At 48.3% G+C, this 21,023-nt stretch overlaps 1 protein-coding gene and 1 long non-coding RNA gene across 4 annotated transcripts; one reads left to right on the top strand and one right to left on the bottom strand.

Annotated features, from left to right (window-relative positions):
* Positions 1-4,522: 4,522 nt before the first annotated feature.
* LOC310833374 (SLAM family member 9-like) lies at positions 4,523-20,080 on the bottom strand. 3 transcript variants are annotated; one of them, XM_083716085.1, is made up of 6 exons: positions 19,022-19,112; positions 16,018-16,109; positions 11,920-12,522; positions 10,385-10,708; positions 6,761-7,018; positions 4,524-5,492 (listed from the first exon to the last, which is right to left on the bottom strand). In XM_083716085.1, the coding sequence occupies exons 3-6, from the start codon at positions 11,972-11,974 to the stop codon at positions 5,302-5,304; spliced, it is 828 nt and encodes a 275-aa protein (XP_083572211.1). In that variant the 5' UTR covers positions 11,975-12,522; positions 16,018-16,109; positions 19,022-19,112; the 3' UTR covers positions 4,524-5,301. The 3 variants fall into 3 exon arrangements, with proteins under 3 accessions (XP_083572209.1, XP_083572211.1, XP_083572210.1); XM_083716084.1 differs by lacking the exon at positions 19,022-19,112 and adding an exon at positions 18,642-18,705; XM_083716083.1 differs by lacking the exons at positions 11,920-12,522; positions 16,018-16,109; positions 19,022-19,112 and adding an exon at positions 19,771-20,080 and having other exon boundaries at positions 4,523-5,492.
* LOC310833557 lies at positions 19,166-20,919 on the top strand. Its single transcript, XR_014558789.1, has 3 exons — positions 19,166-19,248; positions 19,290-19,525; positions 20,293-20,919. It is a non-coding gene; the product is annotated as an uncharacterized lncRNA (long non-coding RNA).
* Positions 20,920-21,023: the final 104 nt, after the last annotated feature.

Below are 21,023 nucleotides of genomic sequence, written 5' to 3'. Positions count from 1 at the left end.
TGCTAATCCCCATGTTACACCCCCCCCCCCAACTACATCACTCATACATCACAGTTACATCATGAAAGGGGAGGCCTGGTGGCCGTAATCTGCGCATCCTGGACCCTGCCCCATGGTTCCCCTTGCCCTCCACCAAACACCCATCAAGTGGAACAAAAAAGAGATATTTACATTTCCGTTTCCCAGCCAAGTTCATCCCACCCTTTTGTCTTCATCTGGGTTTGTTGTTTCTGGAATGGCTACCTGTCTGGCACTCAGGTATCAGGAGGCCAGGAAGTATCACTCAGGCAGAGGGGCTGCTGAGAAGCTGAGCTCACAGGTCTATATGAATTTCTGAAGTTTCCCCAGTAAGCCAGTACATAGATACATTTATCAGTGAATTCTTACATTTGGTATCGTGCAGCAAAGGCCCTTTGAATAGATAGGAAGAAACTGTGATGAAGTGTTTTGTGGGGACAAATCACAAAAGTCACAAAAGTGATTGTGCTGGTTTTGGTAGTGGGCTTCATGTGCATGAGATCTGCTGGAGGGGCAACCCCCCCAAAAAACCCTATACATAAATTCCTGCAACAAACCCCAAAATGACGCCGTTCAGTGTTTTGGCACTTGATGCCAACACCGCTTAGAGACTTCTGCATTCATTGTCCAGAACAATCCTGGCTGGGAAGAACAGGCATCTTTGGAAATAATTAGGAAGAAAATGCAGGTGGTCAACTCCAAAGTTCCCCCACCCTGTGGACGTTTAAAGAGAGGAAAGGGAAACCGGATGCTTAAGGAAGGCACCTCCTGGGTGGGAATATTGCTGAGGCGACGGCATGTCCTGTAAAATGGATTTGGGGCCAGGAGATTCCTCGGTTTGGAGGGACAGGGGACTTCGCTGCCCCCTGCTATATTTTTCATCTTTTTTTAAAAAAGAAGAATAATACTTTATTTAGAATTCAACAATAACAAAGGAAAAAAACCAGTAATTGTTACATCAATTCATTACAAGTAACTGATTTTAACAATACATAGTGATAGAAAAATTACACATCACTTTTAACTTACTGAAGTTTTCATATTACACTTTTATCTCTTTCTTAACGAATCAAAAAGAGAAAGACCAAGAAAGGAGGCACAAAAGAGAAAAGGAAGAAGAAAAAAAAGGGAGGAGAGAAAGAAGGAAAAAAAACCCTCACAAAATAAACACAAATAAAATAAACACCAAATAAACACAAACAAATAAACACATTTGGCTATATAAATACACTCTATTTTCTCATCTAGGGCATGTTCCGGGTGGAGTCGCTGCTGCTGATGTTTCCCAGCCAATGCTGCCACCTAGAGGCCAGCAAAAGGGGCTGCAGCCTCCTTGGCCCAGTTGAGCTGCAGTGCTCCTCTCTGGCCACTCTTGCAGGAGGCGCTGCAGAGCCACAAACAACCGAGCCTTCCCCTCCTTCAGCCTGGATAGCAGAGAGAGAGAGAGAGAGACTCTGGCCCAGGCCAGACTGGCCATTCGGGATCCAGGTCCTCCTTTCACCCCAACGCGTCTCAGGAGTGCAGGAAATCTGCTTTATACAGAGCTCCATTGCTTCACCTAGCCCAGTGCTGCCCACACGGACCGGCAGCCGTTCTCCAGGGTTGCAGGCAGGGGGCATTCTTTGACCTGCCTGGAGATGCTGCCAGCGGGGATTGAAGCTGGGACCTTCTGCATGCCCAGCAGGTGACCTGTCCCTGAGTTATGGCTCTTCCAGTTTATGTCAGCTAATAATAATAATAATAATAATAATAATAATAATTTTTATTTATACCCTGCCCTCCCCAGCCAAGACCAGGCTCAGGGCGGCTAACACCAGATATAAAACAATTGATTGAAATACAACTTAAAAAACAAGATTAAAATACAACATTAAAATGCAGCCTCATTTCAGCAGAAACTCAAAAACTTTTGGGGGGATGAAAACGTCAAGGCTTCACCAAGGCTAACTATCCAGTTGGTCCTACGTGGGCCGGAAAGCATGATTATGCAGAAGCATGAGGACTAGCGCCTTTGTTTTTTAGGGGGACAGAGGAAGTTGCCTCCTCGTGAGCCAGACCTCTGCCTGCCTTCAGGGACTGGACCTTCTGCGCACCAGATTCTACTGCAAAGAAAAAAAGACGGAGCTGCATTTCCTAATTACACCTTGCTTCGTTACATACGCCTCAACAGAACCCGTTTCCCAGACAACCGTGTTTTATGGTAAACCACCCTCTTTCCCTCTTTGTTTTGTTTCCTTCTGGGCTTTTGGGAAAATGCCTTGGTAAAAATAAAATTGGTTAGGGGGAGTTGCTGGAGAGAGTTTTGAGCCTTCAGGGGTCCCGCTCCCTCCTCCCTGAGTAGGGCATCAACACAGCCTCAGGTCTGTGGAGGGCGAAATGATCTGTTTATGAAAAATATAGACCACTATTTCATTAAATCCGTTTCCCAACAAAAATGCATGGAACCATACAGTTACAAACGGGCGTCAATTAAACATGGAAGGGTGTCTTAATTGCTTGCAGAGGCCTGGCAGAATAGGAAAGTTTTCAACAAGCGTTTAAAAGTTGGAAGGCGCCTATTGAATCTCCAGTTGCAGAGAGTTCCGCAGGGCTGAGCCAATGACTCTCAAGGCTCAGTTCCTTGTTGCCTCACGGATTCATGGAATGACCAAATCCTGTGGATGATCTCAGTGAGGGAACTGCGATAGAAGGGTTCAGACTGTCCCCACAGTATCCTGGACCTAAGATGCTCAGGGTTTTGTGAATCAACGTCTCTTGAGAATGGATTTCCTTGCAAAGCGTTAGGCAAAAAAAGCCCTTACAACTTTCTACAGACCTTTGGTGGTTTTGATTTCATTTTAGTGACACAGCTCCCGGAGGCCAGGGCAGTGTTGCAATTGCCCGGGGAGAGGGAAGAAAACTAAATGAAAAATTGTTACGTATCTGTTTCATGTAATTTAGACACCCCTCTTGACTGTAAAACAACTCACAGAGGTTTACAAACAATAAAATTCTCAGTAAAACAACTCCTTAAAGGTAAAGGTAAAGGTACCCCTGCCCGTACGGGCCAGCCTTGACAGACTCTGGGGTTGTGCGCCCATCTCACTTAAGAGGCCAGGGGCCAGCGCTGTCCGGAGACACTTCCGGGTCACGTGGCCAGCGTGACATCGCTGCTCTGGCGAGCCAGAGCCGCACACGGAAACGCCGTTTACCTTCCCGCTGGTAAGCGGTCCCTATTTATCTACTTGCACCCGGAGGTGCTTTCGAACTGCTAGGTTGGCAGGCGCTGGGACCGAGCAGCGGGAGCGCACCCCGCCGCAGGGATTCGAACCGCCGACCTTTCGATCGGCAAGTCCTAGGTGCTGAGGCTTTAACCCACAGCGCCACCTGCGTCCCAAAAACAACTCCTTAAAACCATTCAAAAAATTAAAACCAGCAACAGATTAGAACACATGCCAACATTCTACAAATCTGGACTAAACAATAATGTTTTTAGCGGGTGCCAAAAAGAGTCCAGGTGAAAGCGCCTGTCTGGTGTCAAGAGGCGGGGAGTTCCAAAGTTTAGCTGCTGCCACACAAAGCAATAAAATTCTTACAAATTCAGAACAGGGATGCTGTGACCCCGGGAGCAGTGCCAGTTCCACCCATTGAAGCAGTCATGGATGGCGTAATAATGGCACAAGCTTATGTATGTCTACTCAGAAGTAAGCCCTACTATGTCCAATCATGGCGCTTCCTCCCAGGTAAAGCCTGTATATAGGGCCACAGCGCAAGGGGGCCGGTCTCTGAAACAGCCACAGATTCCACACTCCCGTCTTGTCCCTATGTGCTGAGAAGCAAGTGGCGTGGAGTTCCACAGGGTCACCTCCCTGGAAATGGTGCCTAGCACTGTGGCTTAATACAGCATGACTCTGGAAAGGGTGGAAGAATAATAGGTAGCTCAGGGACAGTGCCTCTGCCTGAAATCCCAGAGAGCCGTTGCTGCCAGTCCGTGTGGGCCCAGGGCCTGACTCTGCATAAGGCATCTCCCTCTGCCCCAAGTGTCAGCTGCAGGATGGACCATCAACTTTGACCGTGATTCTGTTTCTCTTTGCTGGAAATTGGGATAAGAGCGTGCTTTTTGGGGGTACCCAAAATTTATTTGGGAGGAGGCGTGTGATTGCACACTGCCCAGCAATCTGTTGAGTGTTTGATTTAGCCGGGGTCAGGCTGGATGACCTGCAGGGTCCCTTTCAACTCCACCATTCTATGATTCTGTGGCTGAGGTCTCAAAAAGATTCTCTGTGCTTGGGGCCTTGGGTTCCTGCATTGTAGGGGGTTGGACCTGATGGCATTGGGGTTCCCCACCCCCAAAAAATTCAGTTCTATGACCCTTTCCTTCCAGCTGACTTGAAAGGTAGCCTTGAGGGCGAAACTGGCAGAGCGAGGGGTCCTGTTGTTGCAGGACCCCCCCCCCTATCATTCAGTTTGTACAAACTTCACTCACACTCACACACACACAAGACATAAGCAACGTTTCTGTTATAAATTCATAGAAAATCAACCATACATTGGATCTGCACCATTCCACTTTCATTTTACTCCATGAAGGAAGGACTACAAAATGGGGAAGGTTTGATACAGGGCGGCCATAATCCCTTCACCATCCCAGCACATCCACAGGAGCCCTGCCCAGTTGCTATGCCAACCCTGATGGTCCTGGACAGAAGACCATCAAGATCACAAAGAACTTGCATATGGGAGTGGATTCAGCACAGACTGGAACAAAGGACAATGATCAGCTCTTCCCTCTGGGGGCAGGAAACTGCCAACTCCCCTTTGTCACCTGGAAAGTACTCATGGGGAGGGGGAAAGGGGGAACCAGCCAGGTGACAGGACACTCAGGTTACCACCACAACTCCTCCCTCAACCCCTCCTTTCTGTGATGTAGGTGTGATGTAGTCTTAGGGGTGTAGTTTGGGGAATTAGTAACTAATAAAAGTAGGGGTCTTCTTTTGTTCTGGACTTCCATTTTGCTTCATCTTGTTGCGGGTGGGAGTCCTGTTGCGACAGTATCCAATAAAGGCCAAGCCTACAGGCTGCTGTTTTGCTCCAGGTTATCCTGGTTGGTGTCTTTGTTTTTGTCCAAGGGAGCCCTCGGATTTCTCCATTAACACTGTTTAGCTGGGAGAAAGAAGCCCCACTGAGCTCAAATGCTGCCGACTCCTGGAAGACTGGAAATAATATTTGGAGACTTTGGGGTGGAGGGGAAGCAGCGGCCAACTTGGCCCTCGCCTTTTCAGAGGAATCGTTTCCGTGTGGACATTAATTTACGTAGTCCATTTCATAAATGGCTTCTTCAAAGTGGACGACTTCGTAGTCCACGTCTGTCCGTTCCTTTGAGACAGTATATTGTGCAGATTTGGCTTTCTTGAAGTGATGATAATAGAGGAAGAAAAGGGGAACAGGCGTGAGGATGATTTTGGCAGCCCAGTAGCAGAGCACCACGAAAAGTCCTGCGGAAGGGAGAGGGAGGGAGATTTGTTTCATGTTTGTTTATTGGGAAATTGCATAAACTTATTTAGCCCCAAACCATAAATTCTCCCAAGTACTGTGCAAAGAGAGGAGACAAAGGATTGGCTTAAAACCACCAACTCATCTGGAAACAAATATAAGGGTGTCCAGTCCTCTTTTAAATCCACCCAAGTTGGTGGCCATTGCTGCCTCCTGTCCAGTGAGAAGGAGTTCCATAGGTTAACTCTGTGCTGCTGTGAAGAAAAACTTTCTTTTATCCTAAAGAGCTAAACAGTTGGTCCCTTACCTCTCCCGCCCTGACCTGGCCACTGTGATCCACGCGACGGTCACCTCCAGACTGAATTATTGTAATTCGCTCTACGTGGGGCTGCCCTTGAAACTGACCCAGAAACTCCAGCGGGTGCAGAATGCTGCAGTGAGACTCCTTACGGGGTCCTCGCCGTGGGATCACATTCACCCGGTGCTATACCGGCTGCACTGGCTCCCGGTGGAGTACAGGATCAGGTTTAAGGGGCTGGTTTTAACCTTTAAAGCCCTATACGGCCTAGGACCCTCGTACCTACGGGACCGCCTTTCCTGGTATGTCCCATGGAGGACCTTACGGTCTTCAAACAAAAACATCTTGGAGGTCCTGGGCCACAGAGAGGTTAAGCTGGCCTCAACCAGAGCCAGGGCTTTTTCGGCTGTGGCTCCAATCTGGTGGAACGCTCTGTCACAAGAGACTAGGGCCCTGCAGGACTTGACATCTTTCCTGCAAGACAGAGCTGTTCCACCAGGACTATGGCCAAGGCACAGCCTGACCCCCTCCTTCGGCAATCTTCACAGAACTCTACTCAGTGGTTGCCATGAATTTGATTCTGAATTGATTTTAGAATGCATTTTAATTAATTGATTGTGATTTTATGTAAACTGCTATTTTTATTGTTGTTAGCTGCTCTGAGCCCGGCTTTGGCTAGGAAGGGCAGGATGTAAATAAAATTTATTATTATTATTATTATTATTATTATTATTATTATTATTTTATTTTCCATCCTGAATCTGCCAATGGACAACTTCCTTGAATGCCCATGAATTCTAGTTTTAGGAGAGCTGGAGCAAACCTTTCCTCTCTCTGCTTTCTCCACGCCAGGCATTATTTTAGGAACTTCTGCCGTGTCCCTTGCATCGTAGGGGGTTGGTCTAGATGACCCTCGGGATCCCCTCCCAACTCTCCAGTTCTTTGATTCTGCGATTCCCTGAAGGCATTTACCTGAAGCCTTGACCCCACAGTCTTCGTAGGGAGAGATGTCCCATTTCACCTGGACCCCAAGAGCCTTTGCGCCGCATGAGTAGGACTGATGCGCATCTGTGGGGCGCATGACGAGGTCGAGCCGGCTGCTTTGGGAAAGTGGGGCCCCCGTCGCCGTGAGAGTCCAGTTGTAGGTCACGTTGGCCATCTTCCCGGCCCCCAACTCGCAGAACAATGTGCAGGAGCAGATCTCCCACCACGTTTTGGTGATGTTGATGCCTGCAGAGGGGCAGGGAAAGGTGGGGGTGGGTGGGAGATGGACAAGAATTGGGGGGCAGAGAAAGAAGAACGTCATTCTACTCCCTCCCCAACCCTTTATGGGACTGAATCTGGCCATAGTGAGCCCACCGTGTTATGCAGCAGCAAAAAAGGCTAAGGCTATTCTAGGCTGCATCAACAGAAGTCTAGTGCCCACATCAAGTGATAGCACTACTGTATTCTGCCTTGGTCAGACCCCACCTGGAATACTGCGTCCAGTTCTGGGCTCCTCCGTTTGAGGAGGATATTGAAAAGCTGGAAGCGTGTGCAGAGGAGGGCGACTGAGATGGTCACGGGTCTGGAAACGAAGCCTTATGAGGAACGGTTGGGAATAATAATAATAATAATAATAATAATAATAATAATAATAATAATTTATACCCTGCCCATCTGGCTGGGCTTCCCCAGCCACTCTGGGAGGCTTCCAACAAGAGATTAAAAATATATTAAAACCTCCGTCATTAAAAACTTCCCTAAACAGGGCTGCCTTCAGATGTCTTCCAAAAGTTTGGTAGTTGTTCTTCTCTTTGACATCTGGTGGGAGGGCGTTCCACAGGGCAGGTGCCACCACCGAGAAGGCCCTCTGCCTGGTTCCCTGTAACCTTACTTCTCGCAATGAGGGAACCACCAGAAGGCCCTCGGCGCTGGATCTCAGTTTCCAAGCTGGATGATGGGGGTGGAGACGCTCCTTCAGGTCTACTGGGCCTTTGAGGCCGTTGAGGGCTTTCAAGGTCAGCACCAACACTTTGAATTGTGCTCGGAAACGTATTGGGAGCCAATGCAGGTCTCTCAAGACCGGTGTTATATGGTCTCGGCGGCCGCTCCCAGTCACCAGTCTAGCTGCCGTGTTCTGGATTAGTTGCAGTTTCCGGGTCACCTTCAGAGGTAGCCCCACGTAGAGCGCATTGCAGTAGTCCAAGCGGGAGATAACCAGAGCATGCACCACTCTGGCGAGACAGTCCGCAGGCAGGTAGGGTCTCAGCCTGAGTACCAGATGAAGCTGGTAAACAGCTGCTGTGGACACAGAACTGACCTGCGCCTCCATGGACAGCTGTGAGTCCAGAATGACTCCCAGGCTGCGCACCTGGTCCTTCAGGGGCACAGTGACCCCACTCAGGACCAGGGAGTCCTCCACACCAGCCCGCCCCCTGTCCCCCCAAAACAGTACTTCTGTCTTGTCAGGATTCAACCTCAATCTGTTAGCCACCATCCATCCTCCAACTGCCTCCAGACACTCACACAGGACCTTCACTGCCTTCACTGGTTCTGATTTGAAAGAGAGGTAGAGCTGGGTGGCCTTCAAAGAGTAATGGGGGCATTCATGGAGGGGGAGAGGGCTCTGTTCTGCCTCTGCAATTGGAGGCAGCAAGGCTCCCAAATGCCCCTTCTGGAAACTGCAGGAGGGGGGAGCTGGTCTTGGGCTCGGATCCTGCACGATGGTTTCCCTTTGAGGCAACTGGCTGGCCACTGTGAGGACAGGAGGCTGCACCAGGTGGGCCACGGCCTTGATGTTCTGGCAAAATGTTGCAATGCGACAGTTGATTGGCTTCCTCTCAAGATCCTGGAAGTTCGACTCAGCTCGTCTTCGTGGAAGAAGAGATCTGAGTCTCTGAGAGGAGCAAGCTGGTTTCTTATCAACAGAGATGCAGTTGAGCCCCTCGCAGGAAACCAGTCAGCAGCAGGGTAGGAAAGCCTCTCATCGCGCCCTGGACTCTGCGTTCTTGTTTCAAGATGGTTTTGCTCACACATACCCAGGCATCACACTGCAGGCACTTCCCCTTTCCTGTTATCATGCAACTGTTTCGGCTAATTGCTTCTCTGAACTGGTATTATTTTCTGCAGCGCACAGGGATGTCGTTTTGAGGGGGGGTGAGGGGCTGCTGCTGGCCCTGGATTCATCTGCAGGATTTTTTTGGGGGGGAGGAAAAATAGAGCACTGGAAAGTGGGGAGCAGGGTTCTTCCTCACCTCCCCCAAATAATAGTACAGGCACATTTTGCCTCGTGAGAAGAGCCTGCTGGATGAGGCCAATGGCCCACCTAGTGCAGCATCCTGCCCTCACAGTGGCCAAATGCCCCTAGGAACCCAGACAGACTGCTTCTGAACCTGGAGGTTCCATAAGAACAGAAGAAGAACCTGCTGGGTCAGGCCAAAGGGGGCCCTCAAGTCTGCCTCCTCTTCTAACAGATGCCTCTTTTAGGAAACCTGCAAGGGCACCTGGGCACAAGAACCCTCAACCCTCCTGCCATCTCCAGCGCCTGGTGTTCAGAAGCATCGCTGCCTCCAACTGTGGGGCAGAGCCTAGCCACTGTGGCTAGTAGCCGTCGATAGCCCTTTCCTCCTCCATGATTTTGCCCAATCCTCTTTTTAAAGCCACCCAGTTTAGTAGCCATCACTGCCTCCTGCGGAAGGGAGTTCCACAGTTTCAACTACCATATTTTTCACTCCATAAGACGCACTTTTTTCCTCCTAAAATATAAGGGAAATGTCTGTGTGTCTTACGGGGCGAAGGTGTGGTCCCTGGAGCCGAATTGCCCAGGGGAGAAAAGCAGATCATGCTTTTTTTTTTTTTTAGAAAGAGGGAAGGGGGTGTTGAAACAAAGCCGCTGATTGGCAAGAGATCGGGGAGGGAGATAAGGGACGCTAGAGATAAAGGAGGCTGCCTGGGAGGGGGGAGGTAAAAGCCCATGGATTTTTGCATTGGGTCACCCCAAATTCACCATCAGATCACATAGCATGCCCATGGCTACAGCCTGCACCAAAAAATCACGCACCCACTGTTTTGTGGGGCCACAATGGTGCAAAAATGTGGTTACAAAGCACAGGTCCACATGGATCCTCAGGATTTTTGCATTTGGCTACCCCAAACTCACTGTCAAATCACATGTCTGTGGAAACAGCATGAACCACAAAAATCATACATCCACTGTTTCGTTCAGAATATTTTCCTCCTCTAAAAATTAGGTGCGTCTTACGGTCAGGTGTGCCTTATGGAGCGAAAAATACGGTATGTGCTGCATGAAGAACTTTATTTTGCCAGTCCCGAATCAAGTGGCTGTCTCTGCAGCCCAATATACAGACCCCACATCCTCAATGATGCCCCTTATTTTTCCAACCCATGAGCTGAATCTCTCTAACACCAACTTTTCTGTAAACTACTCCTCCTGGCAACATTTCCCTGAAGATCTACTGGTGCCACAAATAGCAACTCCCATTCGGAGTGACCCCCCCATTGCAGGGCGTTTGGACCCTTGGGATTCCTACCCAGCGCTACATTTCTACAATCCTACGGTTCCCGAGGAAGCCTTGCTGTGCCCTCAGAACTTACGAAATATGAAGAGTGTGTATTTTTTTAAGATGGTCTCGCGGGGGACGACTCCCATCACGACTTCGTAGGGTCCACCGTCTGCCAGGGTCAAGTTACGTATTTGCCAGACATTGTTCTCCTTGGAGTAGTTCACTCTCCCAGAATACTCGGCGTCGATGACAAACAAGGGGTGCTGGGGGGTCCACAGAGCCAGTGCCTTCTTCCTCGACAAAGACTTCCAGTTCAAGAAGAGCGTGGAGATGTTCTGGGTAGGAATCTCTAGGGGCAACGTAACGGACTCCCCAAAACCTTCGACAAAGTTCACCCCTCCTGTGTCATCCAGCCCTGGGGCAACAAACCAAGAAGGGGCAAGATCAGTGCTGGATTTACGTGTAAGCTAAACAAAGCTGTAGCTTAGGGCTCCACTCTCTTGGGAAGAAAAACCTGGATGTACATTTCCAAAATACGGTGGTACCTCGGGTTAAGAACTTAATTCGTTCTGGAGGTCCGTTCTTAACCTGAAACTGTTCTTAATCTGAAGCACCACTTTAGCTAATGGGGCCTCCCGCTGCCGCCGCACAATTTCTGTTCTAAGCCTGAAGCAAAGTTCTTAACCAGAGGTACTATTTCTGGGTTAGCGGAGTCTGTAACCTGAAGTGTCTGTAACCTGAAGCGTCTGTAACCTGAAGCATCTGTAACCCGAGGTAACACTGTATAGGATAAAAAACAAATACAGTGGTACCTCGGGTTACATACGATAACCTCGGTGGTACCTTGGGTTACATATGGTATAAGAAAATTTGAAGAAAACAGTGAATTTTCTAAATATAGAAAAAAAATAAAAAATTGTCCAGTAGCACCTTAGAGGCCAAGTAAGTTTGTGTTTGGTATAAACTAAATTTGTTCTTGGTATTTGCAAGCACATGAAAGTGTATACCAAGAACAAACTTAGTTGGGCTCTGAGAGGCTTTTATGTTAGATATAAAAGGTGGGGAACTACCAAAAGAAAATAAAAGACTGTTTATGTATGTAATGACGGCAGCGAGAATGCTCCTAGCCCAGAGATGGAAAGAAGTACCGACCCGAGGAGCGTGGCCGACCAAACTGATGGAATATGTGGAAATGGCAAGACTGATAGGAAAGATCAGAAAGCAGGAAGACCCAAGTATTCTTAAAAGATTGGAATAACTTCTTAATATACTAAAAAGACCACTGTAGACAGTTGAAATCATTGGCAGAGATACAGTGACACTTGTAAAGTGAAATGAACTTTGGTTACTATATATAATAGATGGATAATGATAAAAGATGCAGGAAAAAAAGAAAAAGATAAAAATTTTAGAATTGGAACCCATGGGGGAGGGAAGGAGGTCTGAAGGTTTGAAAGAACCTTTTCTATTTTTGTTTTGGAATAGTTACAGTTATTGTGTATAACCTTATGTAAAACTACTGTAATAAAAATATTTTGAGAGAGAGAGAGAGAGAACGGCAAGGGTGCTGCATGATGGAGCAGAGAGAGAGAGAATTTAACTGAGAGTCTCCCAGATTTTACTCACTTGCAGCTTGGAAGGTGCAGAGGAGGAGGAGGAGGAAGACCACGAGGGGCTCCATGCCAGTCTCTCTGGAGAGATGATGATTGATGTGCGAGGAGCCTGGGAAGCTCAGAGGGGCAGCCGCCTCTCCCTCCCCTTTCTGGCCCAAAGCAAGGGGGGAGTGGCTTCCTCCTGCCCGCCTTCTTGAAGGTCAGGCCAAGGAAGCCAGGGTGGCCCTTGGGGGCACGTGTCCCGCACGGCAGGGTTGCCAGAGGCCTCCCTTTGGGCTCTGAACACCTTCCAGAAAGTCCAAGGGGACGTCCTTGCTGGTTCTGTGTAACGGAAGAATGAAGGATGAGAGGTTGCAGAAGATGAAGGAGCAGCAGCCAGCCTCGCCTGACGTCACGTCCTTAGGTGGGGCCCCTGGGGGCCCCTGGGGCTTGGAGAGAGCCTTGGAGGCAGATCTAAATCCCTGAGCCGTGGGGCGGGGTGTCTGTCAATGAGCAGCTTGACACCTGGCAGTTGTGAGGTTGTGCGCACACCACACATCTGAAGCACACCAAAAGCGCATTTCACTTCTCAAAGAATCCTGGGAACTGTAGTTTAAGGGCGCTGGGAATTGTAGCTCTGTGAAGAGTAAGCTGCAGGGCTTGAAACCAAAATGTGTTCGTTTGGGACTTTTCACGCAGAGAAGTATAAAAAGGCTGATCCCGGCTATAATTGGCCAGAGACGTTTTTGCCGCCTGCAGAGTTCGCACTCGGCTCTGCAATCGTACTGTACAAACTTCACTCACACTCACACTTACAGACTACATGCACTACGCTTCTGTTATAATTTCATAGTAAATCAACCATACATCGGATTTGCACTGTTCCACTTTTATTTTACTCCATGAAGGAAGGACTACAAAATGGGGAAGGTTTGATACAGGGCAGCCATAATCCCTTCACCATCCCAGCACATCCACAGGAGCCCTGCCCAGTTGCTATGCCAACCCTGATGGTCCTAGACAGAAGACCATCAAGATCACAAAGAACTTGCATATGGGAGTGGACTCAGCACAGACTGGAACAAAGGACAATGATCAGCTCTTCCCTCTGGGGGCAGGAAACTGCCAACTCCCCTTTGTCACCTGGAAAGTACTCATGGGGAGGGGGAAAGGGGGAACCAGCCAGGTGACAGGACACTCAGGTTACCTCCACAACTCCTCCCTCAACCCCTCCTTTCTGTGATGTAGGTGTGATGTAGTCTTAGGGGTGTAGTTTGGGGAATTAGTAACTAATAAAAGTAGGGGTCTTCTTTTGTTCTGGACTTCCATTTTGCTTCATCTTGTTGCGGGTGGGAGTCCTGTTGCGACAGTATCCAATAAAGGCCAAGCCTACAGGCTGCTGTTTTGCTCCAGGTTATCCTGGTTGGTGTCTTTGTTTTTGTCCAAGGGAGCCCTCGGATTTCTCCGTTGTAGCAGGAACCCCACCCCCCACCCCAATCATTCTGTTTGTATAAACTTCACACACACAAACACTCACACACTACATACGCCACATTTCTGTTATAAATTCATAGAAAATCAACCATACATCGGATTTGCACTGTTCCATTTTTATTTTACTCCATATGACAAGAACTAACAAAGGGGGGTGGCTTAGTCCTGGTCAGCCATAATCCCTTCACCGTCTCAGCACATCCACAGGAGCCCTGCCCATGCCAACCCTGATGATCCCAGACAGAAGACAATCAAGATCACAAAGAACTTGCATATGGGAGTGGATTCAGCATGGACTGAAACAAAGGACAATGATCAGATTCTCCTGAAGTGACTCATGGGGAGGGGGGAAGGGAGGAACCAGCCAGGTGACAAGACACTCAGGTTACCACCAACTCCTCCCTCAACCCCTCCTTTCTGTAATGTATGCATGATGTTTCTGGGGGTGGGCTTGATCTAGAGGAGGGGAATTTCAAAAGTTTTTATAAGACCTTGCACACTATTCTTCTGGGTCTTTCCTCTCTCCTGCAAGTGAGGGGAGCACCCTGTTGCAACAGTTCAATAAAGGCCAAGCCTACAGGCTGCTGTTTTGCTCCAAGTTATCCTGGTTGGTGTCTTTGTTTTGTCCAAGGGAGCCCTCGGATTTCTCCAGTAACACCGTTAACACTACCCACTCAGATGGGCCACTTTGGGTACAGGTGTTGTGCTGAGATGCCAGGTGAACGGTCAGCCTTGCGGCGACAACGCCGGGCAGCTGGACGAAAGGCTTGTTCCCCCCCCCCCCCGAGTGCTGCCAACCCCAGAGTGGAGTTTGTGAGTCAGCGATGAGGCGACCACAAGCCATTAACTGTCAACCTTTCCTGGCAGAGAGATAAGGAGAGCTCGGGGTCAAGATAAGAGCAAGAGCCAATCTGCCTTGGCATCTCACCCAGGTGGCGCATGATTTAAACCCCTCCCTTCGCTCGGGTGATTCTCCCCCGTCTGCACCACAAGAAACCCCCCCAAATCAAGATATGGGCCCGCTCTGCAGGCAGAGCGGCAAAGAATGCAAAGCAGCCGCTGTCTCAGCTGATCAGGAGAAGATTATGAGAGGTGGAGGAGGGAGTATATCTGAAGGAGCGTCTCCACCCCCATCGTTGTGGTCCAGATCCGAGGGCCTTCTGGCGGTTCCCTCCCTGCGAGAAGCCAAGTTCCAGGGAACCAGGCAGAGGGCCTTCTCGGTGGTGGCACCCGCACTGTGGAACGCCCTCCCACCAGATGTCAAAGAGAACAACAACTACCAGACTTTTAGAAGACATCTGAAGGCAGCCCTGTTTAGGGAGGCTTTTAATGTTTGATGTAGTACAGTATTTTAATTTTTTTTTTGGAAGCCGCCCAGAGTGGCTGGGGAAGCCCAGCCAGATGGGCGGGGTATAAATAATAAATAATAAATAATAAATAATAAATAAATTATTATTATTATTATTATTATTATTATTATTACCCCCTCCCTCTCGAGAATTAGATGTGATCATGATGTATAGGTGGTATATCACCCCTGTAAAATTAGCTAAAATGTATAAAATAAGTAATCAATGTTGGAATTGTAAAGAAAAGGAGGGAACTTTTTATCATATGTGGTGGGAATGTAAAAAAGTGAAAAACTTCTGGGAAATGATATATAATGAGATGAAAAAGATGTTGAAATATACATTTATTAAGAAACCAGAAGCATTTTTACTTGGCATTCTAGGAGATGATATTAATAGACAGGATTGTATGTTGTTTTTATATGCAACAACAGCAGCAAGAATTGGCATAAAAATGGAAGCAAGAAGAACTACCGACAAAAGAAGAATGCAGGATTAAGTTGATGGACTACGCAGAATTAGATAAACTAACAGGAAGGATTCGAAACCTGTGGGATCAGAGATTCTTAGAAGACCTGAGTAAATATATGAACTATTTGAAAAGTAACTGTGATGAACAGATTGCGTTAGTTTTCTACAATAAGTTTTGTAAGGTGAATTATTTGAAATATTGCAAAAAAGATAATGAGGAGAATTATTAGTTAAGGATAATTAAATGTAATATAGAAATTAAGAAATGCATAATAAGTGACAAAGAACGGAAAATCATCAGAGGTGTTGATGGAAGTCTAAAAATATTGTATAAGATGAGAAGTTATGTTGTATGACTGTTGGAACTGATATGTTAAAAAAATAATAAAAGTGTGTGTGTGTGTGTGTGTGTGTGTGTGTGTGTATGAGAATTAAATGTGATCATCAAAAGTCTGGGGAATCATAGACTTGCAGTGTTGGGCAGGAACCCCAAGGGGACTCTCCTTCCTTGGAGGTGTTTAAGCAAAGCTCAGACGGCCATTTGTCATGGATGCTTGAGCTGAGATTCCTGCATTGCAGGGGGTTGGACTGGATGACCTTTGGGGTTCCCAGCTCTTCTGATGTCCTTATGGGGAGGTTCAGCTGTACAGCCCCCGCCCTTTCCAAGCAGGAGGCCTGAGGTTCAGCCCCTGAGGGGGTCTCCGGACAAGGCTAGGAAAAAGTTTCCTGCCTGAAGCTCTGGAGAGCTGCTGCTGCCAGTCAGTGTCAGCCACACTGGGCTAGATGGAGCCAGTGAAGCACCTTCCTCTCTTGCTCACCTTATCAGGTCAGATGACGGCTGCTCAGATCTGCTACCAATCTGCTAAACGATCGCTGTTGTTTCTCGATTGCGGGGAGCCCTGGGTCCCAACTGAAAGAATAAAATCAGATAGGAGAGGCTTTGCTTATCTGCTGCAAAGCTGGGAAGGCTGCCAAAGCAGAACCCTCCTTTCCTTATCTCCTCTATCTTTGGCGCATAGCACTGGCCCTTGGGGTGGCTTGCGATTTCCTTGGCTTCAAAGCAGCTGGGAGAGAGTTGCTGTTTGAGGAATATGCTGGTCCATGTGAACATGAGAAGAGCCTGAGGAAGGGTTTAACTCTGCTGCATGACAAAGGATCTTCCGAAGTTCAGCTTCTTCTTTTGAATAGTTTTACAAACATTTATCAGGACGCGGGTGGCGCTGTGGGTTAAACCACAGAGCCTAGGACTTCCCGATCAGAAGGTCAGTGGTTTGAATCCCCAGGACGGGATGAGCTCCCGTTGCTCGGTCCCTGCTCCTGCCAACGTAGCAGTTCGAAAGCACGTCAAAGTGCAAGTAGATAAATAGGTACCGCTCTGGCGGGAAGGTAAACGGCGTTTCCGTGTGCTGCTCTGGTTCTCCAGAAGTGGCTTAGTCATGCTGCCCACATGACCCGGAAGATGTATGCCAGCTCCCTCAGCCAGTAAAGCAAGATGAGCGCCGCAACCCCAGAGTCGGTCACGACTGGACCTAACAGTCAGGGGTCCCTTTACCTTTACCTTTACCTTTACCAACATTTATCAGGTCGCTGCTTTCTTGCATGGGAAACTCAGCCAGATGGGTGGGGTATAAATATATTGTTGTTGTTATTATTATTATTATTATTATTATTATTATTATTATTAATCTGAAAGCCCATCTCTCCATCTGCCTTAACTCCAAGCAAAGCCCTCTTCTGCAAGCTGAGCTGAGCCCAAACTCCTCACATCTCCCCTATTGATAATCCTGCCCCGCCGATCCTTCCCCATGTCTATCAACCACCTCGACATCTTGTGGCAGTGAGTCCCCAGGGTTCACAGAAATGTGAGTGTAATATCAGGCACCGCCTGGCAAGGGACACAGCTTCTGCTCTTTGCCTTCCATGGGGAAATGCTGGTGGGGGCATTTTCAACGGCCAAGAGATCAGAGCGCCTCGTTGGTGCTGGAGGTCTATTGCGGCAGCCTCCGTCCTCTGACTTAGGAGGGCACTTGTGGGATTGGTGCCCTCGCAGGCCTTTTTATCCAAACCCCCATGTTGTTCTGCACCCTCCTTGTGACAGGCAGATGAAAGCGTGTTGCTGTTGCTGTTATCAGCCTGACATCGGCTGTGATCTGCAAAACGTAAGCCTCGCTAAGCTACCCAATGGAGAAAGCTTAAAACACCCTCTTCTAGTTGTAAGCCTTGTGGATTAGTCTACTCTAAAGGGAGATGGCAAACCTAGACAGCATCTTAAAAAGCAGAGACATCACCTTGCCAACAAAGGTCCGTTTCATTAAAGCTCTGGTTTTCCCAGTAGTGATGCATGGAAGTGAGAGCTGGACCATAAAGAAGGCTGATTGCTGCAGGATGGATGTTTCTGAATTGTGATGCTGGAGGAGACTCTTGAGAGTCCCATGGACTGCAAGAAGATCAAACCTCTCCATTCTGAAGGAAATCAGCCCTGAGTGCTCACTGGAAGGACAGATCCTGAAGCTGAGGCTCCAAGACTTCGGCCACCTCATGAGAAGAGAAGACCCTCTGGAAAAGACCCTGATGTTGGGAAAGATGGAGGGTGCAAGGAGAAGGGGACGACAGAGGAGGAGATGGTGGGACAGTGTTATTGAAGCTACCAACATGAGTTTGACCAAACTGCAGGAGGCAGTGGAAGACAGGAGGGCCTGGCGTGCTCTGGTCCAGGGGGTCACAAAGAGGCGGACACCACTAAACCACTCAACAACAACACAAAGGGAGATGGCCCTTTGCCTGCTTCTTCAGGAATCAGATGGTGACAGGTCTGAGCATCAGAACACAATAAGCTGGATCAGGCCAAAGGGGGCACATCTAGCCCAGCCTCCTGTCCTCACAGTGGTCAGGCTGATGCCTGTGGGAGGCCCATCATCAGCACCTGAGCGCATGAGCAGCTCTCCCCTCTTGCCATTTCCGGCAACAGACATTCAGAAGCATGGCTGCCTCCCACTGGGGGGACAGGGCAGAGCCCTCGTGGCTAGTAGCCATTGATAGCCCCCTTTCGCCTTGTCAGGTGTGCATGCAGGAGCCAGGCCCTGGGACCAGTAGGGCTGGGGCCTTCCTAAGTTTGTTCTGGAGAGGCAAGGTGCAGCCTCACAGGTGAGGCCACTTGGTAACTCACAGCACCTGGTGGCAAGAGCCAGGAAGGGATATAAGGTCAGCATTTCCCTTCGGCTCCTTCGGCTCTTGGCCACAGCAACACGTACCCTGTCTTGCTGAGTTTGACTCCTTGCTTCCTGACCCTCGGACCCTCGGCTTCTTGACTCCTGGCTCTCTGACCCTTGGACTCTTGGCTTCTGGACCCCCGGCTTCTGGACCCCCGTTCCTGCTCCCACCCCCCATCTTGCCCCCGGTCCTGACACCCCCTGCCAGGACTTCGACTGCCCATGAACCAGACCGTGACACTCCTCCATGAATTTGATTCATCCCCTTGCAGAGCCCTCCAAGTTGTTGGTTGTCACTGCTCCCCTGGGAGAGTGTGGGAGGTTGGGGTCAAAATCCAACAATATATATTCTTCCCAGTTAGTAAGTTTAGGTGCAGGAGACCACAGAGCTGTATTGCTGATAGGCAAAGACTCAGACCATAGAAACGTAATTGGTAGAGAGGGCTCCGTGTGATGTCATTTCCCTTCCTCTCCTGGGAAGGCATATATAATTCCCTGTTCCTCCCCCCCCTTCCTCCTTCTTTGAGTAGCCTTGAGGATAGACATGCCGTCCGCTGGCTCCAGCCCAGACCCATGCGTGAGGCTGTTTCTATTGTAAATATAAACATTTTACCTCCATCGTTTTTACTGCTGCCTTGTTAAGGATAATCTAATTCCCTGAAATGGGAATGTTTGCTGTGTATTTTCAGTATGGTATTTTTCCCCCTTGGCTGTAGCTCTCTCATGTGATTGGCTGGCTGTGAGTCACATAAGAAAGACATTCCATTCCATTGTGACTGTTATTCCAGCAACTGTCGTTTTTTAACTTCTTTTTCCTCTCTTCTCTCTCTCTGTGTGTGTGTGAGGGAGAATGGCAGAGAGAGAGAGAGAGAGAGAGAGAGAGAGAGAGAGAGGTTTCTTCAGGATCCTGAGTGCATGTCAGTGTGAAGTGAAGCAGACAGAGGAAGATCCCGAAATGTTAATAGGGAGAATCCTGTGCAGGAACAATGCGAATAAGCATGAGATTGTAGATACGTTGTTCTCAGTTATATGTTTATGAAAGGAAAGTCCTTTTTGAATATAAGGAGTCTGGACATTGCACAACATGCTGCAGCTGAGAACCAAGGCAAGACTATGAGTAAGTAATTCATATTTAAAGCTAATTCCCATAGTCTGTTGCCTGATTTCTTAAGCAGGCTAAAGGAAAGGGGGGAGTCCACTTGCTCTGCAGCTGGACTTACTTAAAAGAAGCCTTCACAGCTGATTCCTACATGTTTCAGTTTTGCTGCTAAGGGTGGGGCTTTTGAACTCTCTTCAGCCACCCTCCCCCCATACACACGAGTGCCTGGAGGGATAAATTGCAATTAATATATCCTCTCCTACCTATGAAAACGCCACAGAGAGTTCCACAGAGTAACTGTGTGAAGAAGGACTTTATTTTCTCTGTCCTGAATCTTCCAATATTCAGCTTCATGGCAAGTCCATGAGTTCTGGTGTCTTGAGAGGGAGAAAAACCATTTCCTGTCTGCTTCCTCTGTGCTGTGCAGGATCTTATGGGCTTCTACCGTGTCCTTTCTTACTCATGTTTTCTCTGAGATTAAAAAAAAACCCCAACACTGCTGCCTTTCCTGTTTCACCCCCTTGAACATTTTCTGAATCTTTTCCAACTCTGCCTTCTCCTTTTGGAGGGGAGGCAGCTTCCCGGGTACTAGGAAGGATGACACAAAGGGAACTGTTCCCCTTGAGAACTTTCCCCTGGCGTGTTCTGAATGTTTAGGGAAGTTTAGGGAAGTTTTTTAATGACTGATGTTTTAATGTATTTTTAATCCCCTGTTGGAAGCCGCCCAGAGTGGCTGCGGAAATTTTTTATTATTATTATATTTTATTTTATTATGAACAAATTAGGAGCAAGTGACAGTGGAGTCTCAGCGATGGACCAGTTCATGTTGCCTCAATATAAGAAGAGAATTCTGGGTTGCAGAGAGACGCTGAACATTGAACAGGAGAAGCGTTGACACTTTTTTGTTCTAGTTGAAGATGAATCAGCATACGGGAGAAGGTTCAAAAAATATCTGCATGGTGCCTAGAGAATAACTTGCACCTAAATATTAGCAAGACAAAGGAGATGGTGCTGGACTTTTGGAGGAAGAGGGGGGAACTAGCCCCGTTGTATATCAGGGGGGGTTGTGTGGAGAGAGTCTCCTCCTTTAAATTTCTGGGAGTTCAGCTTAGTGAAGACCTCACTTGGAAAAGCAATGTAACTCAGGTGGTTAGGAGGGCCCAACAGAGACTCCACTTCCTCAGGGTCTTGCGAAAGAACAATGTTAAACAACAACTGATAACCTTCCACAAAAGAAAGTGTCCTCTCATATTGTATCACAGTGTGGTATGTTGGCTTGACAGCCACGGACAGAAAGCCTCTACGGAGGGTGGTGAACACAGTACATGATATCATGGGCTGTCCCCTGAGCCCGCTAGATGACATCGCAAGGGATCGTTGCCTTAGGAGAGTGAAAAAAATTCTCAGGGACGATTCACTAAAAGCAGTTTCTATCCATGGGCTGTTAGGCTGCTGAACGGAAAATAATATAGTGCAACTGACTTTCGGGGTTGGTGTGTTGTGTGACAAGCACAGA

Source organism: Podarcis gaigeae, assembly GCF_964106915.1.
Source record: "Podarcis gaigeae genome assembly, chromosome: 16".
NCBI lineage: Eukaryota > Metazoa > Chordata > Lepidosauria > Squamata > Lacertidae > Podarcis > Podarcis gaigeae.
Note: the sequence above shows the minus strand (reverse complement) of the source record. Positions and strands in the feature narration are given on the sequence as shown.